This window comes from Carettochelys insculpta, chromosome 9 (genome assembly GCF_033958435.1).
Source record: "Carettochelys insculpta isolate YL-2023 chromosome 9, ASM3395843v1, whole genome shotgun sequence".
Taxonomy (NCBI): domain Eukaryota; kingdom Metazoa; phylum Chordata; order Testudines; family Carettochelyidae; genus Carettochelys; species Carettochelys insculpta.
Window position 1 is genome coordinate 15,160,002 of NC_134145.1, and position 23,054 is coordinate 15,183,055.

Sequence of the window (23,054 nt, forward strand, 5' to 3'; positions counted from 1 at the left end):
GTATAAAGTGTGAGGTAAAGTAAGATGAAGTCCAGCAAGAATGTTGATCACAGGCAATTTAACCCAAGTCATGACACAGCTGAACATTCAGATCAGATTATTAATGTATATTAAAAGCCAAATCTTCAGCTAGTTTAAACCAATGTATCTCTACTGACATTAAATACTGTTATGCCAATTTATACCAGCTAAGGATCTGACCCTAAATGTTTTACTTCTCATTTTTGATTCTTACTTCTAGCACATATTTCATTTTCAGAATATCTGAGTTGGTTATTTAGAATTTCTGAGTGAATGTGGTAACTATGGTCCATAAAATGCATAATATATTTGCAAGTACTGAAAGGAAGGAGAGATGGGTAATTTCAAATCCTTCATGTACTGGAATCTTCATTCAAATTACTCTTCTGTCAGAATTGATCCAATTACCTTCCATTTGTTCTACACTGCTCTTCTGGGTGTAACCAATTCAGCAAAAATGCTAAGGTTTCTCTTTTCAAGTCTTGTGGGGACAGACATTTATTTCAAATAAACTATGTTTGAGAAATAATGGGTGTAAATGTCATCAGTTCAGTAGAGTCTCCATATAAAATCTCTGTGGGAGATTGCAAATACATTTGTGTTCAGCCTTTCATTTAGATAATAGCGACCCATCTCTCCACAATTATTTCTGTGGTTTTGAAGTGTGCTGGAGTGAGACTGCTTGAGTGGCTCCCACAGAGAGAGAGGACCTTAATGAAAATGAGATGTGGATCTTGCCAAACTGTTCAGTGTGTGCAAAATTTTATCTAGACAAACCATAGTATGAGACAGATTGATTGGGGGTGGCAAATGTAAAAATTGGGGAAGTTTTCCTGCTCTGATAGGCATTTGTAAAGGCTCAAGATTAACTTCTGCATAAAAGAGAGGCAATTACAACACTTAAAGATTTATAAAAACCCTAAAGCAGATCAATGGGAAGACTTTGGAAATGGTAATTACACCTTCATGAGGAGGATTATGAGTTTAATAGCATTAACCAGCCCAATTAAGGATAAAGGGACTAAAGGCCAATTTGTTAGTTCTTTACTTATCCTGTGAAGAAATGGTTTCAATACCTAAGTGACGTATGTCATTTTGGTTTTATCAGTATAAAGTCCTGAGCATTAAATACATTGTAGAGGGCACATACCTCATTATTGCTATAATAAAATACATCAAAGTATATTAGTGCTCTATCTCGTGTGATGAGATAAGGAGGAAAAGCCTCCAGTTTGGTCTGGCTGCTTTGCATTACACTGTAGGCTTAGTCTGGCCATAAACCCAGTCGAAATAGCTTAGAGGAGATGATCTCAGGTACAATCCTCATTGTCCCACTGTTTAGGGTACAGAGATTGCTATAGCCATCAAAGTGCTGTATTGTAACACCCTGCGTAGGCTCTGCCGATTCAAACTTAAAGGTCCAAGGTTAGCATTAATAAAGACGACTACACTGGTGGCAACTGGGAACTTTTAAGTCCATGATGTTCACAGTGACACACATGGGAGAATTACAAGGCAGCCCTTGGATATGCCATAGTCTGAACTGTTGAGCAGTGGAGACATGCCCTAAGTGTCAGGGAACAAGGTGAGAGAAAAGGAAGCATTGAGAGGATTCTCCCATGCCATCTGTTTCAGAGAGATGGCAGCTTTTGCAGCCCACGTTGCCACAGCAGCCTGGTGAATATTGGAGAAGCCTGCCTCAAAGGGCTGTGACAAAAGTTTCTCAGGGGCCAAACCGGGAGTATGGAATGAAATTCCACAGCACCTAACGACCACCCCAAACCACAGTAACTTCCCCTCTTACTTTTCTTAGGTCGGGTCTACACTGGCTGCAGAAGGTTAAACGCTTAGGGCCGATCTTCTGGGTTGAGTTTCATGCATATGTGAAATGGCACATTCTGGGGTCAACGTCAACCTCGGAACTCCTTGAGAGCCGCAAGGAACAAGGACTGTTCATGGGAGGAATGCTCCCATCAACATTCTGCAGTGAGGACAGGGACCAAAGTCAAAAGCTACAAAATCGATTTTAGGCACACAATTGGTGTACCTAAAATTACATAGCAGCCATCAACGTTCCTGTTAAGTGTAGACGTAGCCTTAGACTGGTCAAGGAAGAAGAGGCTGCAACAGCATGAGTCTCCAGGCAAACTAAGAAGCCCAGCTGGCCTGTAGAATTCTGTCTAATTGGTGACTCCTCCTGCTTGGCTGGAAGAGTCAATAAACCAGATCTTAAGCTTGGTGGTTGCTCAAAGCAGTTGCTCATGACTGTGATAGCTCTACTTCCCTCTAGCACTCTGTATGCAATTCTACAGCTAACCTCAGGATAAGTTATGTTCCCAAAACCTGCCCCCATCTCTCCCACCACCAATGTAAATTACACCAACCAAAGCACCAGCGTGAACAGTGCTAAGTCAACAGGGGGAGCTTCTGTAGCTACTGCTTCTCATGAGATGGAGTAAATAAGATAATAGAGTGGTGGGCAACATGCAGCCCATCAGGGTTCTATGTGGGGCCCACAAGACATTTTGTTTACTGTTGCTCAGGGACAGGGGAAGTATAACTAAGTGATTTGAGCACTGGTCTGCTAAACCCAGGGTTGTGACTTCAGTCCTTGAGGGGGCCATTTAAGGATCTGGGGCAAATAGATTAAAAAAAAAATCAGCTAGGGATGGTGATAGGTCCTGCTGTGAGTGCAAGGGACTGGATTTGATGACCTCTGAAGGTCCCTTCCAGTTCTATAAGATAGGTAGAGGTAGGTATATCTCCACAGAGTTGCCAGATTCTGCTGATTTCCACCTGCGTCATTTTTTCCTACTCGTATTACTAAAGTGGCACTCGTAACGCAAGGGCACGTGACGTGGGGTGTATGCTGACTGTGCACAACATTGACTATGAGAGCTGTCTGTTCCCTCTGCATCCCATCAAGCACTGCCATGGTTCAGTCAGTACAGGTGTACAAGCACAGCTAGCAAAGCTATTCTATCCTGGGAGACCATCCTGGTTACAACCAGACATGTGAATAACAACAGCATTTAGCTCCTGTTTAGCAATTGGCATCCATATATCTCAGAACAGTTTTAAAGCAGGATCAGCAACATATTACAGATGGGAGTACAGTACTAAGGGACAGAAAGGCATAACTTGTCCTAGTGGCAAAGCTTCCCATAGAACCCTGTCCGTCTCCCGACACCCATTCCAGTCTCCAGTCCCATGGCCACGGCAAGTCACAATTTTTTTCTGGATGTTAGCATAGAATTCTGTGAGGTTTCCATATGCATTTAGGAACCAATTATCCACATGAACTACACAAGAGTGGATCTTAAATAGGTTTGCAAAACAGTGAACTTGAGACCACACTATGTGAATTAGCGGACCATGCAGGAATCCCTGCTTGAAGAAGTTATATTTTGAATGAAATCTAATTAGGCTGATATTACTTTTGATAGCCATCAACAGCCCAGAGAATGCATTAATTCTCTCAGTACTCCAGCATTTTAAAACTACCATTATTCCACCCTCAACCCCCTGTTTTTAATTCCCATTTTTCCTTTATAGGGATGATAAAACATAGCAAAAGAATTTGTATAGTGGTAGTTGGTTAGCATCCAATTTGAATGTCTTGTTCAAATTCTCGGTTGGGTAATTACATTCTGCCTACCTCAATTTCCCCTGCACTTCTAATGAAGTAAAGGTCTCTTCACAAATTGCCCTAAAATATTATGTGGGATTGCTGTAAGCTGTTAAATGGTGAAGAATACCTTCTCTTGCTGAAACTGCAAGGGACATTTAGGTAGATAGAAATTTATGAGTTCAGTTGGAATTTGGCCAGGAAAGCAAAGTTAGCTTTCCCACCCTTGCAAAAAGTGCCCATGAATGTCTAATGACTAGAAGCGGTCAGACCCTCTGTCAAGGCTGTTCCGCGCTTTGACACTCAGAGTGCAGAAGGTGGGACCCGCAAGAGAGTTTAAAAATACCCTGCCTCTATAGGCTTCTGCTTAAAAGCTTCCCAAGGTCACAGACTCCCTGATCCTGGGAGGTAGCTTCCACCACCCAAGAAACACCCCCTGTTCCCACCTTTAAAACATAGGATGACACACTTGGGATGTCTCCCAGTGGGGTAACCCCAAGCTCTTAACCCTTGCTTGGGAGAGATCTTGAAAACAAAGAGGAAGAAAATTAAGATGCAATCTGATATCTGAGTCCTAGGCATTGAGACGCTGCTATCGGACACACAAATCAAATCATTGACTTAAAAAAGGTAATTTGTTAACAAAACAAAATATATATGTGATAAAGCATACTTGGTTGCTAGGGGTTACAAAGCAATTAAGAAATAAACATAGATTAAAGCACAATTACTTCCCTGGGACTCAGTTGAACAGTTACAGCGTAAAGGGGTTGGAGGAGTACAGCAGCCAACCTGAGAAGTCCTGCACCAAACCCACACTAAAAATAAGCTGATTGAGTCTGACTGAATATTTCCTTCCTACTTACATATCTGTATGTACACATTTCCTTGAGGCCTGGATATTTACTGAATTCCTTAACCCCTGCACAGGCTTCAATATCTCTGTCTCTCTCCATGCAGCACACAAAAGAAAGCCCCTCAGCAGGTAGATCCCTCTTTCTTTCCATTGGCTCCCCTGGCTGCTTGCCAACAGAGAACCCACTCTCGTGGGGTTTAACCCTTTACAAGCATTCATTAGTGATACCCTTGTTGGAAAGCATGTGTGGGATCATCTCAAAAAGTTGACTGACTGCAACTTTGAATTGCAGAATATTAGCACCTGGAAAGTTATGTTTTACATTCCATAGATAAGTAAGTTCAGCAGAAGGCTGTGATGCTGTTAAATCTGGAAGAGATTATCACAATTTTGTTTGTTTTACTTTTGGTGGAACTTATTAAATTTAAAAATTGATAAAAACAAAGAAGTTCCAGCAACTTCGTCAAAGAAAGTATCTTTAAAAGCATCCTTGAAACCAGAAAGACAACCTTAGTTATTCCAGTGAGTCAGACAGTGTATATTCAAGCTTCCACACCTGGGTGTGCAAAAAAAACATTGTGAAAAAGTTCTCATAAAATGTTTAAACAAGTTTAACAGGCTCTTTAGTAATACAATGTTGGCATTATAAATTATGCTAAATAGCTATATGAGGAAATACAGGTAACTTTCTTGCTCCTTTAAAAATACAGCTGTACAATCGGAAAATTTTGAGCTAAGGTGCTCATCTTTTCTTTCCAAATGATTTTGACAATCAACTCCCAAATTAATTTATACTACTTAATCCTACTTTACTAATCTAAGATCATTTAAGATTTTAGAAAATCACTGTTTTAAAAGTAGTAATAAAAATACCACAAACTCCCCACAGAAACATTGAATAATCTTGCCATTTTCACTCAGCTTCCTTTGCATGAAGTCTTAATTTCTGTCTTCAGATTAAGGAAACTATGAATTCTGTCCTAGTTTCATTTCACCCATCTCCTTGATCTCGACCTTCTTATATTTTCCAGTTTTCCACTTTCTGGTGATAACCAGTACAATAATCCCAGTAATAATGCTCAATATCACCACTGCCAACACTGCAGTAACACCAGCAGTCAGACGTTTCATAGAAAATTCTGGTGGCTTTTCATCCACAAAGTAAATTAAAATTTCTTCAATATCCAGAGGCTGTCCGCCAACAGAGAGGTTGAATGCATTACTAGGGTCAAACATGGATTCACGTTTAACATCTTTTTCAAAGTAATAGGCCACATCAGCTATATCAACATCTTCACTGGATTTCTGGGAAGTATTTTGTTTCAGGTCAATATGGATAAATGGATGGTCATATGCAACGGTAGTGATGTACTTTGGATGCAGCTTGTATCTGTTCTGAATGATCTCTCTGAGAGCACGGGCCACTTCACCAGTGTGGAAGTGTCCAGACCCCTCCAGTTTAAGTTCAATGAAGATCCAGTTTGTTCGGACTAGTTCACTGCACATTAGGTTTTTGTCACCCTTATCTGTTCTTCTCACACCAGCAGTGTTCACGCACCAGCAAGTGTCAGTCTGATTGCACTGCCGGGCTTTGAAGATACCACTGTCCTCACAGTCCGGATTGTAAATTCCATCATTGTCTAAAAAGCCATGCTCAGGTTTGGAGAAGCGCCTACCCTTTGAGGGGCTCATTTCTGCCTTCATCAGTAGGCACTTTGAAGTCAACACCGAACAATTCACTCTTTGATTTGAACCCACCAAGGTACAGAGGCAGTTCCCAGATCTGTCTTCATTGCATTGGGTCCGTCTGTTGGTTGCACACTTACATGTCTCCTGGAAAGATGATGATACAGCTGCCAAGATCAAAACCAGCACAATGTCAAATCTAGATTCCATGTTTAAGGGAGAGAGAAGCCCATGTGAAGAAATGGCAAGGGCTGTCTGAAACTAAATCCACTCATAGGCAGCCTCTTGTTTTTGCGTGCTGGTGAGCCACACCCTATTACTCAACCCAAATCAGACCTGCCAGACAAGTTCTGCTCACAAACAAGTGGTCTCTGGCAACACAGAAAACTCAGAGAAGAAAGGGAGCTGCACCTTCAATTATACCTTCAGGGAGTGGCAACAACTCCACACCAGTTCACGCTCCCTCCCTCCGGCTGAATGAGGAAACGACAGGCAAGCAACCCACACACCAAGATAAAATGTGGTTCCTCCAACAGAAATGCCATTGGAGTAAATATTATATTGTGGGAACTGGAGCAAAGACACACACAAAAGGGAGAGCAACAGGAGTCCAAACTAAAAGTGGGTTGAGGGGTGTCACAGTTCAGGGCAATGGCACATGTACCTCTTCTATGGTCCAGCAAAAACACCCACCTCACAGGTTTCTGGATCCCCTCTTTTGGGATGAGACATGCATCTTTCGCACTAAAGACTGAGGTATTTTCAGCCTGTACAGCTTTGCTTTTCTCCTCAGGGACAGCAGACAGTGCAACTGTCACAATGAAGTTACCAGATAGCGCTCCCTAAGTTACCATTTTTATTCTTAAGGAAAAAGCATTATAGAGAAATTGCATTAAAAAGAACAAAAGAACCTACATGCATGCTAAGCTTACCAGAAATTGCCCCGACTCCAAGGATTTGAGCTGGTGAACAGTCCTTCAAACCACGCCAAACTATTTTCTTGTGGTTAAAAGTTCATAACTGCCTCTGCTTCTAACAAGAACCGAGAACAAGCAAGTCTTTCTAGCCCTTCTCGGGAATGACTGGGGCCCCTTCTCAAGCAGAATGTCCTGTTCATTTGCTGGATCAGGAAGAAGGCACTAAGAAAATTCTAACTCAGCTATTTACCCAGAAGTCCTTTCTTTTATGGTCCCATAAAAATCCAGTGTAAACTAGTATATTTGAACCTCTCTTCAGGTGGTGGTAGTTCTCTGGAGGTGGTACAATCTGAATGAATTCACCTAACCAACTCCATTCCTCTTAGTTGGAGGGCTGCAATCCCCCTCCTGCATGGAATTACATACAATATTTGGCTCACAATGATGCATAAACTTAGTTCAATATGGTTTGTCCAGGAAATTGCATTAGCTATTATATCTCCCCTCAGGAAGTGAGTATGATCAGGGTGTTGTCCAGCAGTTTAGGGGAGCTCACTGGCTTATTTTCTAGGCACGCTAATCTGTAAATGGTGTTTTTTGCCACTACTTTTTATATTTCATATAATTTTCCAAGCAAGCTAGCACACATCCTTCAAAAATACAGTGGCACTTGCTCACCAGCCTGCATAATTTCTCTTGTTAAGAGCCTCTAGGGTTGAGCTGACATATGGACATCCTAATCCCTAGACATGTGGATGTAAGCTTCTCCCCCTCCCATCTAGTTTCTAGGAAATATGTACAATGGGTTGAGGTTCCCCATACTGACAAAAAAGAAAGATCCCAGCAAAGGCAGCAGCCACATTTTACCCAGACTGTAAATACCTGCAACAGGAGTTTTAAACAGCTCAACAGCTACAGCAGACACTCCAGAAGGAGAAAACACAACAGCTGGAAGAATGGGAGCAGGAGATAGCAGACTGGAAGTGCCAGTGCTCATATGAGAAAGAAAAGGGACAGCCATTTTGCATTAGTTTAATATGAGGGAAGCTGCTGCTGCAAGGTAAGCAAGGGGATAGAGAATGCTGCCTGCCTGACGTAACACATCAAGAAGCTTTACAGCAAGGGTGAGCCAGGGATGCATTGAATGCAGGATGTGTTATTGTTTCGTGTGCTCTCTTGTGCTTTATCTGGTAAGAGCATAAAGTCCAGGGACTGAAAAGAGAGTGAGTGTTCATGTGTGTAAATACCGTTTACAACTGCTGTGTGCCCTTGAGTGAGTTAAACTGTAAACCAGAAGCTTCATGCTTTTTGGGTAGAGGTCTGAGGGAAGAGTACTGTGTAATCTGAAGGATTAGCACTGCCCCCAGTCGGAATAAAGACTCGAATGTTGGGCTCCAACATGCCAAGGGGGCACCACACAGGACTGCATCCTGAGAGCGTGGCTAGGGAACTACCTTCCCTCTAGGATACGCAGTCACACAACAGCCTGTCAAGGACTGTGCAGGTGCCCTGAGCTGCAGCATCAGGGAGAAGTGCCTCTACCCCCATAGCTGCAGAGCTACCACAGCTGGTGAGAAGTGCTTCTCCCCAGCCCGAGTTGCTGTAACCAGGAAGGCTGGGGGCAGTCTTCTCTCCCAACAGCCCTGGGGCAGCCTGCACCCCAAATCCCTCATCCCAGCTCCACTCCAGAGCCCACACCACAGCCTTTCGCACCAGCCCTGAGCACCCATTCTAAATGTTGGGACCCACCATTCAAATGCTAAAGGAGCTATTCTGCCAAGGACAGGGCTAGGCAGGCAAAACAGCTGAGTGGTAGCTTTGGTTAATGCTTCTTTTTCTCTTGGATTCCTGGATTCTTTTTTATCCGACATGACCATACACTCTGTTCCTTCTCTGAAGGGAGCACAAATCATTAATGCTGTCAAAGTTTCCCAATCCTGTCCTGTAACTCCAGTGCTGTTGCATCAGCTAGTTTCTTACTGCATGGGGATTTTAATTCTGTTTTGTATATCAAAAGTTCCTTTTACTCTGCTCAATAAAATCCCAACACAGCTGCAGTATCAATGATATGCTGACAGTTTCTTCAGTTGCAGATTATACTTCCATTTATAAAACATCCAGGGCTTTCCTTCCTCCTTGTGAGGCTGGTTCCTGCACCCACCCCCTACCCTTTGATATACTGCTTTTAGCCCATGCCAACAAAACATACAAAGAACGTTGACACTTGTTCTGTTACCTTTATAGAGTGGCTGAAATTACCCTGGCAGTTTCTGGAGATACCACACCATCATACATTTTTTGTAATTGTTCTATGGGCAATATTCCAAGTTTCTTACCCATCCCCACTACATGAGTCACTGTTTTCACATCTTTCCACTGCTGTCAGAATGCATCAGAAGTTCTACTTGTTCATTGCCTGCAGACCCGATATGCTGAGTAGCTTGTGTAAGATGCTGAGAACCCTCAGGCATCCTAATTCACAGGAATGAATACTAGAAAAACCCAGATTCAAACTCTACTTATTTGTGCATTTTTTTCCAGGACCTCACCTTTATTTAAGGCAGGTCTCACTATAAACGGTGGAAGAATTATCATGAAGCCACGGTGCCAATATGTATTTGCAACCAAACACGAGCTTAAACCAAACTAGCAGATTCAAATATCCTCAAACGGTAGGAACCTCAGACCTGCAGCTGAAATTCGTGGCTTTGCCCTATCTCTGTTTTGTACTGAATATGAAATGTAATCATGTAATAGATTTACTCCTGTACTGGCACTGCAATGCTGTGTGTCAGTTTCCCAGTTTCCTTGTTTGGAAAGAACTTTGAGACCTACATGGCAGGCCCACCCAAATTGCTGAGTCCAATTTCTAATATTCTTTGATAATGTACGGAGTGTGGTTTGTTCTCATTCTTTTCTCCTGGCATTCAGTCTCTTGCTAAGCCATAGTGCTTCTGTTTAATATCCTCAGTATCTTCCTTTTCCTTTCTCCCTGCCACCAAGGGTCGGGGGACAGACAGGCTGGAGCGCAAGCCCTCGGATCCCACAAGGTCTCAGAGACAGCGCTCCTACACCCAAGTCCAGAAATCTACGCATCAATGAAACAGCTCCACACCCTGAGCCTGAGTCAGCTGGCTGCTGTGAAGACATATCCAAATTGCTTTACAAACAGTAATGGACTTACCCTCACCCCATATTGTCTTGATAGATATTATCCCCATTTTACAGCCAAGGAAACAAACACAGAGAAGTTAAGTAGTTTGCTGAAACTTATATAGAAAACAGTCAAAAATAACTAGAAGAAAATGCCTGATACTGGAAGAGTGAAGCACTTGTGGAAGTCCTGACAGGCCTGTGGGAAGATCTGTATTGTCTCTCTGATTTAGTTTGTCATAAATTGCATGTGTTGCCACCCCCATCAATGTGTGACCAGAAATGCAAACATACTTTTTCCCTCAACATTACTGGACAGAAGAGGTAATTAGCAATGGACACATCAGCCAAATTCCCTAAGATGCAAAACAGTCTGGAGAAGTGCGAATTCTATTTTTAATTTTCCTGACAGCTTTATATAACATTCCAAAATAATCACACAACCTCACAAAATTTAACTTTGTAAAAGTGGAGACAGAAAACAAAATCTCTGAAACAAAATCAATGTCTGATGCCCCTTCTCTCTGTCACAATACTGTCCAAGTTTCCTCTTTTGGACACAGAGGGCAGATCAAGAGTAACTATAGGGCTCTGAGAGTACGGGTGAAGGAGTTTGGAGCGCAGGTAGTATTCTCTTCAGTCCTTCCTGTCAAAGGTAGGGGCCCAGGCAGATCTAGGTGCATCCTGGAGGTGAACACCTGGCTGCAAAGGTCCCACGGGAAGCAAGACTAAGAGGAGTAACAGCTGAAGAGAGCTGGCAATTTTTCAAAGGGACATTAAGAAGGGCCCAAAAGCAGGCTATTCCACTGTGTAGGAAAAATAGAAAGTGCAGCAAAAGACCATCTTGGTTTAACCAGGAGATCTTGCATGATCTCAAAAACAAAAAGGAGTCATAAAAAGTGGAAATGATAAATTAGAAAGGATTAATATATGCAAACAATACATGTATGCAGGGGACGAGATTAGAAAGACAAAGGTGCAAAATGAGCTCAAACTATCTAGAGACAAAGGGTAACAAGAAAACATTCTATAAACCATATTAGAAGCAAGAGAAAGACCAAGGACCACTGCTCAGTGATAAGAGAAACAATATCAGGAACCTGGAAATGGAGATGTGCTTAATGATTTCTCTGTTTCAGTCTTCATCAAGAAGTCTGATGAAGAAATGCCTAACAAGAGTGAATGCTAGTGGGAAGGGGGTAGGTTTAGAAGATAAAATAAAAAAAGAACAAGCTGAAAACTACTTAGAAAAGTTAGACGTCTGCAAGTCACCAGAGCCTGATGAAATGCATCCCAGAATACTCAAGGAGCTGATAGAGGAAGTATCTGAGCCTTTAGTTATCATCTTTGAAAAGACATGGAAGTCCAGAGAGATCCCTGAAGACTGGGAAAGGGCAAATATAGTGCCCACCTCTAAAAAAGGGGAATAAGAGCAACCCAGGAACTTAAAAGCAGGTTAGATAGGTATCTACCAGGGACGGTCTGGTACTTGGTCTTGCTGTGAGGGCAGGGGACTGGTCTCTATAACCTCTCAAGGTCCCTTCCAGTTTCAGTGTTGTATGATTCTGTGCTAGAATAAAGCCCAGATACAAAAAGAATCATCAATTTAGCACAGTATTAAAAATAACATCTTGTAGGATATGTGCACAGGATTATTTCTGCCATGTTTTCTGCTTCCATGGAAACACTTTCTCTGCACACTTCAAAATCAGACATGGAGCATTAGGGTCTATATTAAACTGCAAGGCACTTCCAGTAGAAATAATCAAAACATTCTAAGGTAGATCACTAAATATTTTGTTAAGCACCAAACAGAATTTCAGGGTTCACAACCACCTACTGCAATGGGGATGAATTCATGTAACTATATGAAAACATCCGGAAAACATATTTCCTTTCTTGGCTTATTTGGCAATCAGTAGCAAGTGCACAACATGTGTTTCCCTTTCCCTTTTTACACCTACTGATGCATCACTGCTTCATCATTCCTTCTTGTGGCATGTTCTGCCCCTCCCAGTGCAGCTTTGCTGTTATATGTGCCTGTTTCAAACCCACATGATTTTCCTATAGCTCAGTACCTTATTCCCTGATCCCAGTTAGCTCAACAGGAAGCAAATTAACCTGGCTCCTGCTGTTAATGCAAACACATTTGAAGCCAAATGAAAAAGGAATGGTGTCTGAATTAGTATTTAAGTTCATATTTAATGAGTAAAACCATTTTAATGGTGAAGGATTTCACTACTTCTTTCAGACTTTGCTGGAATGCACAGCAAAGTTTATACATCAGAAATAATCTCCTGTCTTTTTTACTTCTGGAGTGGTACAATAACATAAATGTGTGTCAGGATACTCCCTCGTGAAAAAAGATCATGGGAAATTTATCTATTATTAACCCTAATCATGTCTGCCCTAAAGGATTGTAGGATAACTTTCCAAAGAAGTCAAAAGAATGAAAAAGACTGAATGAAAGCAGCAAACATACCCCAAAACTGCAGCCTATAAAAGCTAATAACCAGTTAGTAATTTGTCTTAAACGCACTAGACAGAATGATTTCTTACCCTGCTTGGAACCACACTCTTACTGCCACACAGGACTGGAAGTCTTCAGAATGGGGTTTGGTTCCTGCCTTACAGGCTTGAGGAAGGCAGGTCCACCCATTTGGGCATTAGTGTAAGACTTGGGAGACTGGGATTCAATTACTTGCTTTACCACAGTCTTCTTATGTGGCCTTGAGTAAGTCACTTAGTCTCTCTCTTTCTCAGTCACTATCTATTAACTGTGAGGTGAAAAGGTCACATAATCACCAAAGACAGACTTCTTAGACCATAGGCAAGTCCCTACTATCGCCATGACATCTGTTAAATGGGATCACTTCCATCATTACTGGATTTACGTTGCAGTAGCACCCATATTAGGCCTCAGCCAGAATCAGGGTTCCAACTGTGCTAGGTGCTATACAAAAGATAGCCCATGCCCCTTATATTAAAAATAAAATAAAATAAAGATGGGGAAAACTGATACACTATCAAAACAAGGCAATCAGGTGACAATGTTAGAATCGTGTGTTTCTGATTCTCCTTCTAACTCATAGCCATCCTTAAAAAAAAAATTCAGAACTAGACTACAAGCAGCAGAGCTGCAATTCATTTGCAAATTTAACACGATCAGATTAAAACTGAATAAGGACTTAGAATGGTTCCCTCACTAGAAAAGCAAATTTCACTCTCTTGGTATTCACATCTCCCACATCAATTTTTGAGTGTGCCACATCCACCTTGACTGAATTGGCCTAGTTAACACTGGTCCTATGCTTGATAAGTAACTCCCTTCCTTTGATATAGTAGTATATACGTATCTCCCAGTCTCTGTGATTATCACACTATGCACCTGACAAGGTTGTTTTTACCCATGAAAACTTATGCCCAAATAAATCTGTTATTCTTTAAGTGCCACCGGGCTCCTCATAATTTTTATGGTTTTTAACCTAATACAAAAATACTTCAAAGATTCTTTTGGGCAGGGATTGGTGGAAACAAGAACAATCAGACCTAATTAATCCTCCAAAATATGAAGATCCTCAGCTGACAGATGCCATATTAAAGTATGTAACTTTTTTACTTAAATTTATTAATGTAGCAGAGCTCCATCTACTGGTATTTATCAAATTTATTTGAACCACTCATTTTCAGTGCTAATTTGTGCTTAAAACCCAACTCTTAAATTACTTCAAGAGACTATTACAAAACTATTACAAAAACATAATATAGCTGTGTGAAAGATACATGATCTTTCAATAGAAAGAATGACAACCATTTCTGAGTAACATGTAAACATATATAACTTATCATGAGTGCCTGAAGCTTAAACAATTTTTCCTAGAAAATTAACTTTTTATTTTGAGGTTTTTAAGATACTGATGTACAAGTGAAGCACATGGTATAAATTCCTGTGAACAAATATTGCAAACAACAGGGACTTAAAACAGCCAACAAATATACATATAAATATTATACACACTCAGTGAACTCACTTAGCATTCACGGGAGTGACAACATACACAATGTATGAACAGAGCACATCATTTTCATTGCCCAAAAGAAGTAATACAGTTTTGTAATACTGCAATGAGCTCCACTGATCACAGCATTGAGACAGATTCAAAGTACCTCAGTCAACCTGGTTTTAGTTGTTGAGTGTTTCAATTTAAATTTGGTCTTCCAAGATGCTGTTGTGAAGCTAACTCAGCAAAACATGACATGGTATAAAAGATTAAACAGCACACACTAGCAATTGTACTAAAAATATGTTGCTGCCAGCAAACTGTCTGGATAAAAAATAGTGATTTCTTAGTAAAAGGACATGATCCCCTACATATGTTTTAAGACATATTTGCTACTACAGGTTCCACCTCCATGGTCCAGCACCCTTGGGACCTGAGCGGTCCCAGACCAGGGATTTTTCTGGATCAGGGCAGGCCAACGAACCACTTCTGGTCACTAGCTCCCAGGCTCCACTCAACCTCTGGCTGCAGGCTTCCCCGCTGCCAGCTCAACAGCCCCAGTGCCCCTGGCTGCCCTCTTCTGCTCAGATGCTGCCATCCTCCCACCACTGGCTCAGCTGTGGCTGCCTGGTTGGGGCTCCCAGTCCCCATCTCTCACCTGGCCAGCTCTCCAAGCCACTGGGGCTCTCTGGTCCAGCAACGTCCATAGTCATGACGGACCAGAGAGTTACGGATTTTAAATGTTCAACCTATATAGTGAGAAAGATAAGTTTTTACTATTTTTTTAAGCCAGATTAGCACTGCACAGCTGATACTATACTACAGAACAGTGAGCTGAGTTCCCTTCTGGCTCTCATACTGGAAGGAGAACTATCTACTATTAGCCCCAAAGCCACATTTATTACTTGTTTACAATTTTGCTGTAACCTTGTGGTCCCAGGATATAATGGAGAGAAGATGGGTGAAGTAATATCTTTTACTCAACCAATTTCTCCTGGTGAAACAAAAAATATCACTGGCTATGATGCATGAACCAGAAAGAACATAGCTTGGTTTTTAAATCCAGGATTGCAGTTCAACAATAGCACTTAATTTTTTTTCTACAGCTATTCTGAGCAAATCTGGACCCTAATTCTACTTGCAAATTCAGTGAACAAGTCTGTTCAGGTACAAGAGTCCTCTCAGGAGAATGAGATTGCAGGATCAGTGCTGATCTGCAAGTCAGAGCAACTCAGATTTTACAATTCAAAATACCTTATACGATATATACAGCTCTCTTAAACCAACTGTATGTTTTTGATGTTTTCACTTACTTTAACTACTAAAAAGGGACAGAGAAACCAACAAATTTAGTTTCCATTATTTTAGCAATACTGCCTCAATCAGTATTTTTTTAAATGACCAGAAACAAAATGCCCAGAAACAGACACGACATCTACTATACACTGAAGTTATATGTAAGATTCAAATATTTTCACAAATAATTTTGTTTCTACAAATAACTATGTACAACACTTTAGTACAGATATGTACAATATGATTTTTCTATAGCATTAACAGATGAAACCACTGAAAATTGCAGAACAATAACTGATAAAGGAATACTCCAAAATTTAGACTGGAAATCTGTTTTGTGAGCAAGATTTGTAGTCTACAGCTAGAAATACTGAGAGCCATGCAATACTTTCATTTAGGAGACAGAAGGCATTTCAAATTACATGCAAACTAGGGGAGATAAATGGTCCACAGGCTTGATTCTGTGTGTGTATTGCACTTCTTTTAAACTAATGGACTACATTTTTACACTAGACTCTAAAACTTATTTACAGATTTACACAGTAGAGAAGATTCCCTTATATTACTAAGAAAATAGGTCTTGAATACAGTCCAGAAAAAGTGTCTAGTTACATATGTCCATGTTTTTTCTAAAATTAGGTTCTGCATCTTCCACTTTGAAATGAAAAGGGACTGAACTCCATTTCAGAAAGCACAATAACAGCTGTTTTTACCTTCTTGGAAACAGGTATCTAGCTAAGATATGATCCCACTATATTAAAGTTTTGCAATCCTCACTTTTAGTTGATAACCAGACTTTTTGTCCAACTGCACAGAGTAAGATCGAGTTGTGAATGACATATTTTAAATTGTATTTTTGTTACACACGATCAGATATAAAATTAAAACATACATTTTATAGGGTGACAATCTCATGAACATGGGTATAACCCAATTATTGGTTTCTGCACGTTTTCAAACACCTAAGATATTTTGGCCAACAAATTCTCCATAAATATTAGTAAGTGTACGCTCCTCAACAGTTCAGCAAGAAAACTACCATTACATCCTTTTACAAAAAAATCACACACCTTGATAAACTGTTTGGAGCTTATGATTTCTTATGAAAGTATTTCTCTTGAGGTTCAATTACAAATCTGTTTAAAAGACATTCACTTATCTGAATATGTAATTGTATGAATGTATAATTGTATCAGAAACTGATATGAACAATATAGTTTCTTGTTAAATTGCTACTGTAAAGAAAAGGAAAGTGAATATAACATATGCACTTTATTTTCTTTTTTGCTGTGCAGCTGAGACAAACATTTTTACGGATGCCACCATACAGCATTAGATTTTGCCATATGGCATTAACCTATGATAACCAGGAGATATTGTTTCCACTAGAAACAATGGCAACTGAAAATGACAAATCATGATATGACAGAACAATATAGCAGGAAAGAGTGCAACCTACAATAACCAGAAGTTACCATTTCCACTGGAAACTGTGGTAACAAGAAGTAAATAATCATGACGTGCTAGCCTTATTTCGATGAGAAACAGTATGCCAGGAAAAAAGAAAAAAACGAACAACTTGTTTGAAGTGGCTCAGAAAGCAACAACAGAATGGATTAAATTGAGCAGAGTAAACGTTTAGAATAGATATCAGTAACAGCTAGACTATAATCTTTGCAGTGATAACAGTGGTATTAATCTCATCTGTGGAGTCATGCAAATTTAGATAACACAAACCACTATTGGACAAATTCTTTCCTCTGATGTGCATATCTAATTCCCAATACAATATGTATCTAAGGAAAGGCCAAAATTCCAGTGTGAAAGATGCAATGGCGAGACCCTCTTCTTTAAGCACAGAACTGTGTTCTGTATTTCAGCATGTCCTTCCAACTGATAGATTGCTGGGCAGATAACTCAAAGTTTGTGATGTTATCCAGTAATTTTCCAGAATATAAAAATAAAAAAATTCACATATAATTGTAAATTATTTGTTAGAGGTTTTCTAAATGTCTTTTAGAACAACCACACTATCTGAGATATTGGATTATGCCTCTATTATTGTCAACACAACTCTGAAAGACAAACAATAGTCAGTACAACTGAAATATCTTCAGTGAAAAAGCCATCACATTGAAAGTTCATTTAGACACATATCCTTATTTTCTTCAGCTGTATTATTTTGCTTCTCACTTTTGTAGCTAGAAAGGAATAAGTTTTCTATCTGAGTCAAGAATTCTTCAGCAATGAAGCAGTTTGTAACCTTGCCCAGAGTCTTCCTCATACACTCCAAAAGCTAGTTTAAAAGAAAATTATTATTAATTCAGAAACACACAGTAACTGTTCAAATTAGAAGTTTCAGTAATAAATACTAAAGAAACTTGTCCGTCTTCCTAGATGATAAACCTGGAGGGATTTGGCAGGTTTGCAGAAACCATCTGATATAAAGTGTATACAAGGATTAGCATTAAGTAACAGATCAGCAATCCCTTTTAGTTTGGTGCCCTGATTCTGATGGCTGCCTATACAAACTGTTTCAGAGAAAAGGCAAACACAACTAGATCACATGTGCTTTTGACATCGATCTTCCTGTATCAGGAAGAATGCCCCCTTTTGAAAGGCTCTTTCAAAAGAGAACGTGTGTAGATGCTCCGTGAGCCGTTCTTTCGAAAGAGGGATTCATCCATGGCAGCAGCCAGCTGGAGGGTGGAGAGGCTCATGCCACCAAAAGCGGGGCTCTATGGTATCCACCTCTGGCCGTGTTTAAAGACACAGGGACCCAGAAACCCTGTGGCAGGAAGCTGAGAAAGTGCTGGCTGCAGGGAGAGCACAAGCTTCCAGCAGCATGCCCTCCTAACTACATCAGAGTGACAGCTGCAAGCCTGTGGAACCATGGCCAGCTCCCAGGAGCCCCGCGCTCCCCAGGGACGCCCTCGCCTCAGGTATCTGAAGGCTCCGAGGACCCCAACCAGGAGCCAAAGAAGAAGGCCCCTTCTGGAGTGAGGCCAAGGTAAGAGACCTGCTAAGCTTGTGGGACGAGGAGGAGATCCTCCACCATACCACTGGCTGGCGCAGGAACACAGCAGCATTTGGGCGCCTCTCCACTGGACTGACCTCCTGGGGCCACCCCACCCACACCCCAGACCGGGTCTGCTCGAAGGTGAAGGAGCTGCACCAGGTCTACTGCTGGGCCCTGGATGTGGCCAGCCGTTTGGGGGCTGCACCCACCAGCTGCCCACACTTTGACCAGCTGGACCACCTCCTCAGGGCAAAGGAGTCAGGCCCCCCCAACTGTGGTCCTGGACACTACTGGGCTGGAGACTGAGACAGACTGAAGACCTGGTGGGCCCCACAGGTGGCAGCACCCCCCAGTGGATAGGCCAGGAAACCAAGGCCACCAGCAATGACAAGGGCTTCAGCAGTGTGGTCCCTGTCATTGCCAACCCATCTGGGTCAGCCAGCTAGGCCCCCTCCACTTAGGCCTCCCCAAGTTCCTGAAAGGATCCTCAGGTAGGTCTCAGGCACTTTGGACGCCCCCACATATGGGGAGGGGGTGACCACGTCAGTCACAGCTGTCAGCTCATACAGCTGCTGTCCCCAGTTCAGACCCACCCTGAATTGCCACACTCCCTGGGCCATGGGGGAGGGGCAGGGGTGGTGCCACATATGGCACTCAGCACCCACCCCCATGGACAGCACCACTGACCATATGCCTGGGGAGTGGGTGGGTGGACGGGACGGGACTAAGGCCTGCATGTGCCCCACCCATGTGGTGACCTCCAAGTCTCCTTGTGCCTCCACATCTCCACCATCTGGGGGCTGGCCGAGCCATGTCCATGGGCCAGGAAATCCTGCAGCAGCTGGTGAAGGGACTGGGGCACCCACAACTCCCACACCCACCCAGGGCCACAGCAGGGCTGTGCTGCAGGGCCATCAAGAAGAAGGCTGCTGCTGCTGCCACCCACACGGACACCCTGCAAGACCGAAACAGCATCCTGAGGGAGTGGCTGGCAACAGAGCAGGAGGCCAGGGGCCTCCCACTCTGAAGCCAGGCATTCTTGCATCTCCTTTCACAACTCTCCTTGCAGCCCCGATCCCAGCCAATCTCCCTCCAGCCACCCTGCTGGAACTGGCCCAGCTGCTTGCGGCCGGGGGGGCCAACCAGAGCAAGTGCTCAAAACCCACCCACTCACCCCTCCTTCCCCTTCCCTGCTCTCCCTGCTGAGCCTGCGGCCGCAGTACCCCCACCCCACCCTACCCCTACCTTCACATAGTCCCAGCGCCAACAGGGACCCTAGACTCAGGATGGTAGGGGCTCCCGCAGCTGTTGAGGCTTCTAACCCTGCACCCGGTGGAAGACTAAGCAGCCCCCCCACCTCCTGCCCCAGGATCTCCCTTCAGTTTTGGTGCCCCCACTCTCACCCAGCTCTGTGTAAATAGTTTCCCACCCCCTGGTTTGCCCTTGTTTATACCCCTTATAGAATTTCTGGTATGAAAACAGTTCAGTTAATTATGAACAGTTTTTTTAAAACCACCTGTGCCCTGTGTGCTGGCGTGTGCTTGGAGGGCAGCAGTGGGGGGGCGTGTGTGCATGGGGAAGCGTCAATGAGGCCCCTGGGTGAAGGCCTCCCTTCGTGTTTCCCTGACCTGCACCCTGTACCAATGCACCTGGCAGCATGGAGCAGGAACCTGCTGTTTGTAGCCAGGCCCGACCTCAGCAGCCCACCCCTGCATGAATACCTTGTGCCTGTTCTCCACAATACTGTGAAGAGTCACAATATCGTGATGGTGGCCTGGCCCACACAGAACTGATGGCTGACTGAGCAGCTGCTGTCCAGGTTGGCCAGCAGCAGGTCCCAACAACAGCTATCACACTTGGGAGGCCAACTTCCAGCTGCGTGAGCAGGCACCAAAAGGGCCCCTTCAGGTGCCCAAATGCCTGCTCTACCATGTTCTCTGCTGGTTTAGGTGGTCATTAAAAACGTTGGTGGGGTTGGTGTGTTCAGTGTACGGCCGCATCAGTCACAGGTGCAGGAGTAGGTGGTATCAGCCATGATGCAGAGGGACATGGTGGTGTCCCTGACTGGGATGTTCGGGAGGAGGGGGGAAGTACATCCCCTCCAGCATCCTTTGGGCGAACCATGAGTTCTGACGGATGTGGGCATTGTGGGCTCACCTGGGCCACACCTCACATATATTCATAAACCATCCCTTAACATCCACGAGTGCCTGGAGCACCACACACTGGTGCCATATGCGGCTGACAAATGCAGCTACACTGCGGTCCAGGACCCAGATGCTGATGTGCGTCCCATCCAGAGCTCCAAAGTAGTTGGGGAAGCCCAGCTCCTTGAGCCCCAAAAGGGCGACACTGAGGTCCCCAACACAGACAACCCAGTGGAGGAGGACATGGTTTATGGCCCTGATGACCTGCATGGGGTGGAGGGAGAACACATCAGTGAATGCGTGGTGGGGTGCTCCACCGCCACCCCCGCGGTGTCCCCTTCCCCTGTCCCTTGCAGTGCCCCCCTGCCCAGGATCATCGTCCCTCTTCTGTGTGGTGGGTGTATGACCCAAGCACAGCTTACCTCCAGGAGGACTGTCCTCATGGTGGCCTTGCCCACACGGCACTGATGGCCGACTGAGTAGTGGCTGTCCAGGGTGGCCAGCTTCTACAGGGTGGCACAGGCTGCATCTGGGTGTCGTCCTGCCGGAGGGCTCGGGTGAGCCAGTGACACAGCTCCAGATACATCTGCTTGGCCATGTGGAAGTTCTGGAGCCAGCAGTCATCATCCCAGTTCCCCAGCACCAGCAGGTCCTACCAGTTGCTGCTGGTGGGACAGCCCCACAGGCAGTGGGCCACTTGAGAGACAGGGCACAGGAGTTGTCCCACGGAGGTGACATGCAAGAAGACAGCTATGCAGGGGGCCCCTAAGAGCTGCTGGAGGACAGCCACAAGCATCATAGCCAGCAGGCTGGCCAGGGCCTTGAGAAGCTCCCCATCGGGGTCTCCTCAGTGGCTCTGCTACATGCTCACAGTCTGCTGTGCTTTGGGGAAGCTCAGCAATCCTCAGCATTTGTAGGACGGGGGGGTGCTTGGGAGCAGCCCTTTAAGGAGCAGCAGGCTGCAGCCCCCGGAAGAGCTTGTGTGCCATGCGACCTCGTCCATGGCATTTCTTGGCCCTTTCTTTCAAAAGGGACCTCTGGGATGTGTGGGAGCTCCCTTTTGAAAGGGTAGGCCAGTCTTTCGAAAGAGCGACTCACATCTTCGATCTGCTTTTTGTGTGGAGATGCAAGATTTTGAAAGGCACTCTTTGGAATGGTGGTTTCTGAAGGTTTACCTTTCGAATTTGCTCTGTAGTGTAGATGTTGCCTTTGTGTTCAATAAGTGACTATGAAATACAGGCCTGACATAATCTTTGTAATACAGAATTTGTGTAATTCCACAGACAATATATGCATGGGATTCTTTAACATAAATAACACAGCAATTAAATTCAAAGTATCTTTCAGCCAGTTCAGTTTTAGATTTTATGAATAGCCATGTTGAGAGAAAAAAAATGAGTAATTATTGTTTGCCTATGTGTTATTTTTTTAATCTGTGTTTGCAATTATTCTGTTTATATAACTTTTACTTCAAGCAAAATTTCAGTTTTGTTTATACAGTTAATAGTACAGATTCAATTATTTAGAAAAAGGGGTCTGAGACCGCTGATTTAGAAATTCATAAAAATGACTGCAAGTTGGAAAGCTTAAATTCTCATTTACTCCTGGCACATTATGACACTAAAATAAATGACATAGGAGACTAATTCAACACACACAAAAACTCTTGCTGACATTAACAGCAGTCAAACATGCACAGAAAAGGCAATAATTTGTTTTTTCCTTTAAACTAAAAAAGTTAAAATTTTGAATATTGCCTCAATCATTGGCTTTCACTCAAAAAATGAAGTCATCAGCAAGTTTGGAAATATAATTAATACAACCTTATTTTCATATTTATGTTAAAGAAAATTATGATCTACAACTGGACTGGACAAAATACAACTAATGGGCCAGATCTGGCCCACCAAGCTGCTAGATTCTGTCCATGGGATCTCAGCCAGCTCCCTGCTTGCCTTTCCCCTAACTGGCACTGAGAAAAGCCAATTGTGGGGCTCTGTGAATATAATGAGCCCGGGCCGAGGGGGTAGGGGTGGGTACAGGGGAACGGGATAGGCAGTCTCAAGCTGCCCTGGTGCCATCACCTCCCTTCCCCCAACTGTATGCCCCTGCACCTCACTAAAGCCAAACCCTCTGCCCCACTCCTGCAACCATGCCACTTCCCAGCCCCTGCACCCCAGTCCTCCCCAAATTCCTGCAGCCCAGCCCCTGCTCCCGGTCACAATTCCCTCCTAACTTAGGTCACAATCCAAATCCCTGCAACCATCTCCTGCCCCAGGTCACAATCTCCTCAGGCACAAAACAAACCCTTAAACCCTTCCTGCACCCCT

General features: G+C 43.4%; 2 protein-coding genes across 7 annotated transcripts in view; both read right to left on the reverse strand.

Annotated features, from left to right (window-relative positions):
• MYSM1 (Myb like, SWIRM and MPN domains 1) overlaps positions 1-23,054 on the reverse strand; it is a 45,747-nt gene that overhangs the window by 566 nt on the left and 22,127 nt on the right. For 5 of the 6 annotated variants that reach the window (XM_075003356.1, XM_075003357.1, XM_075003355.1 and 2 more), the window contains one exon: positions 14,132-17,854. The exons of the other annotated variant lie outside the window; for it this stretch is intronic. In XM_075003356.1, coding sequence (XP_074859457.1) covers positions 17,687-17,854 — 168 coding nt within the window. In that variant the 3' untranslated portion in view covers positions 14,132-17,686. Of the gene's footprint in view, positions 1-14,131; positions 17,855-23,054 lie in introns of those variants that run through there. 6 annotated transcript variants of the gene reach the window in all.
• TACSTD2 (tumor associated calcium signal transducer 2) lies at positions 5,099-9,263 on the reverse strand. The gene has a single exon (XM_075003362.1). It carries the CDS (start codon positions 6,399-6,401, stop codon positions 5,472-5,474), a length of 930 nt encoding a protein of 309 aa, XP_074859463.1. The 5' UTR covers positions 6,402-9,263; the 3' UTR covers positions 5,099-5,471.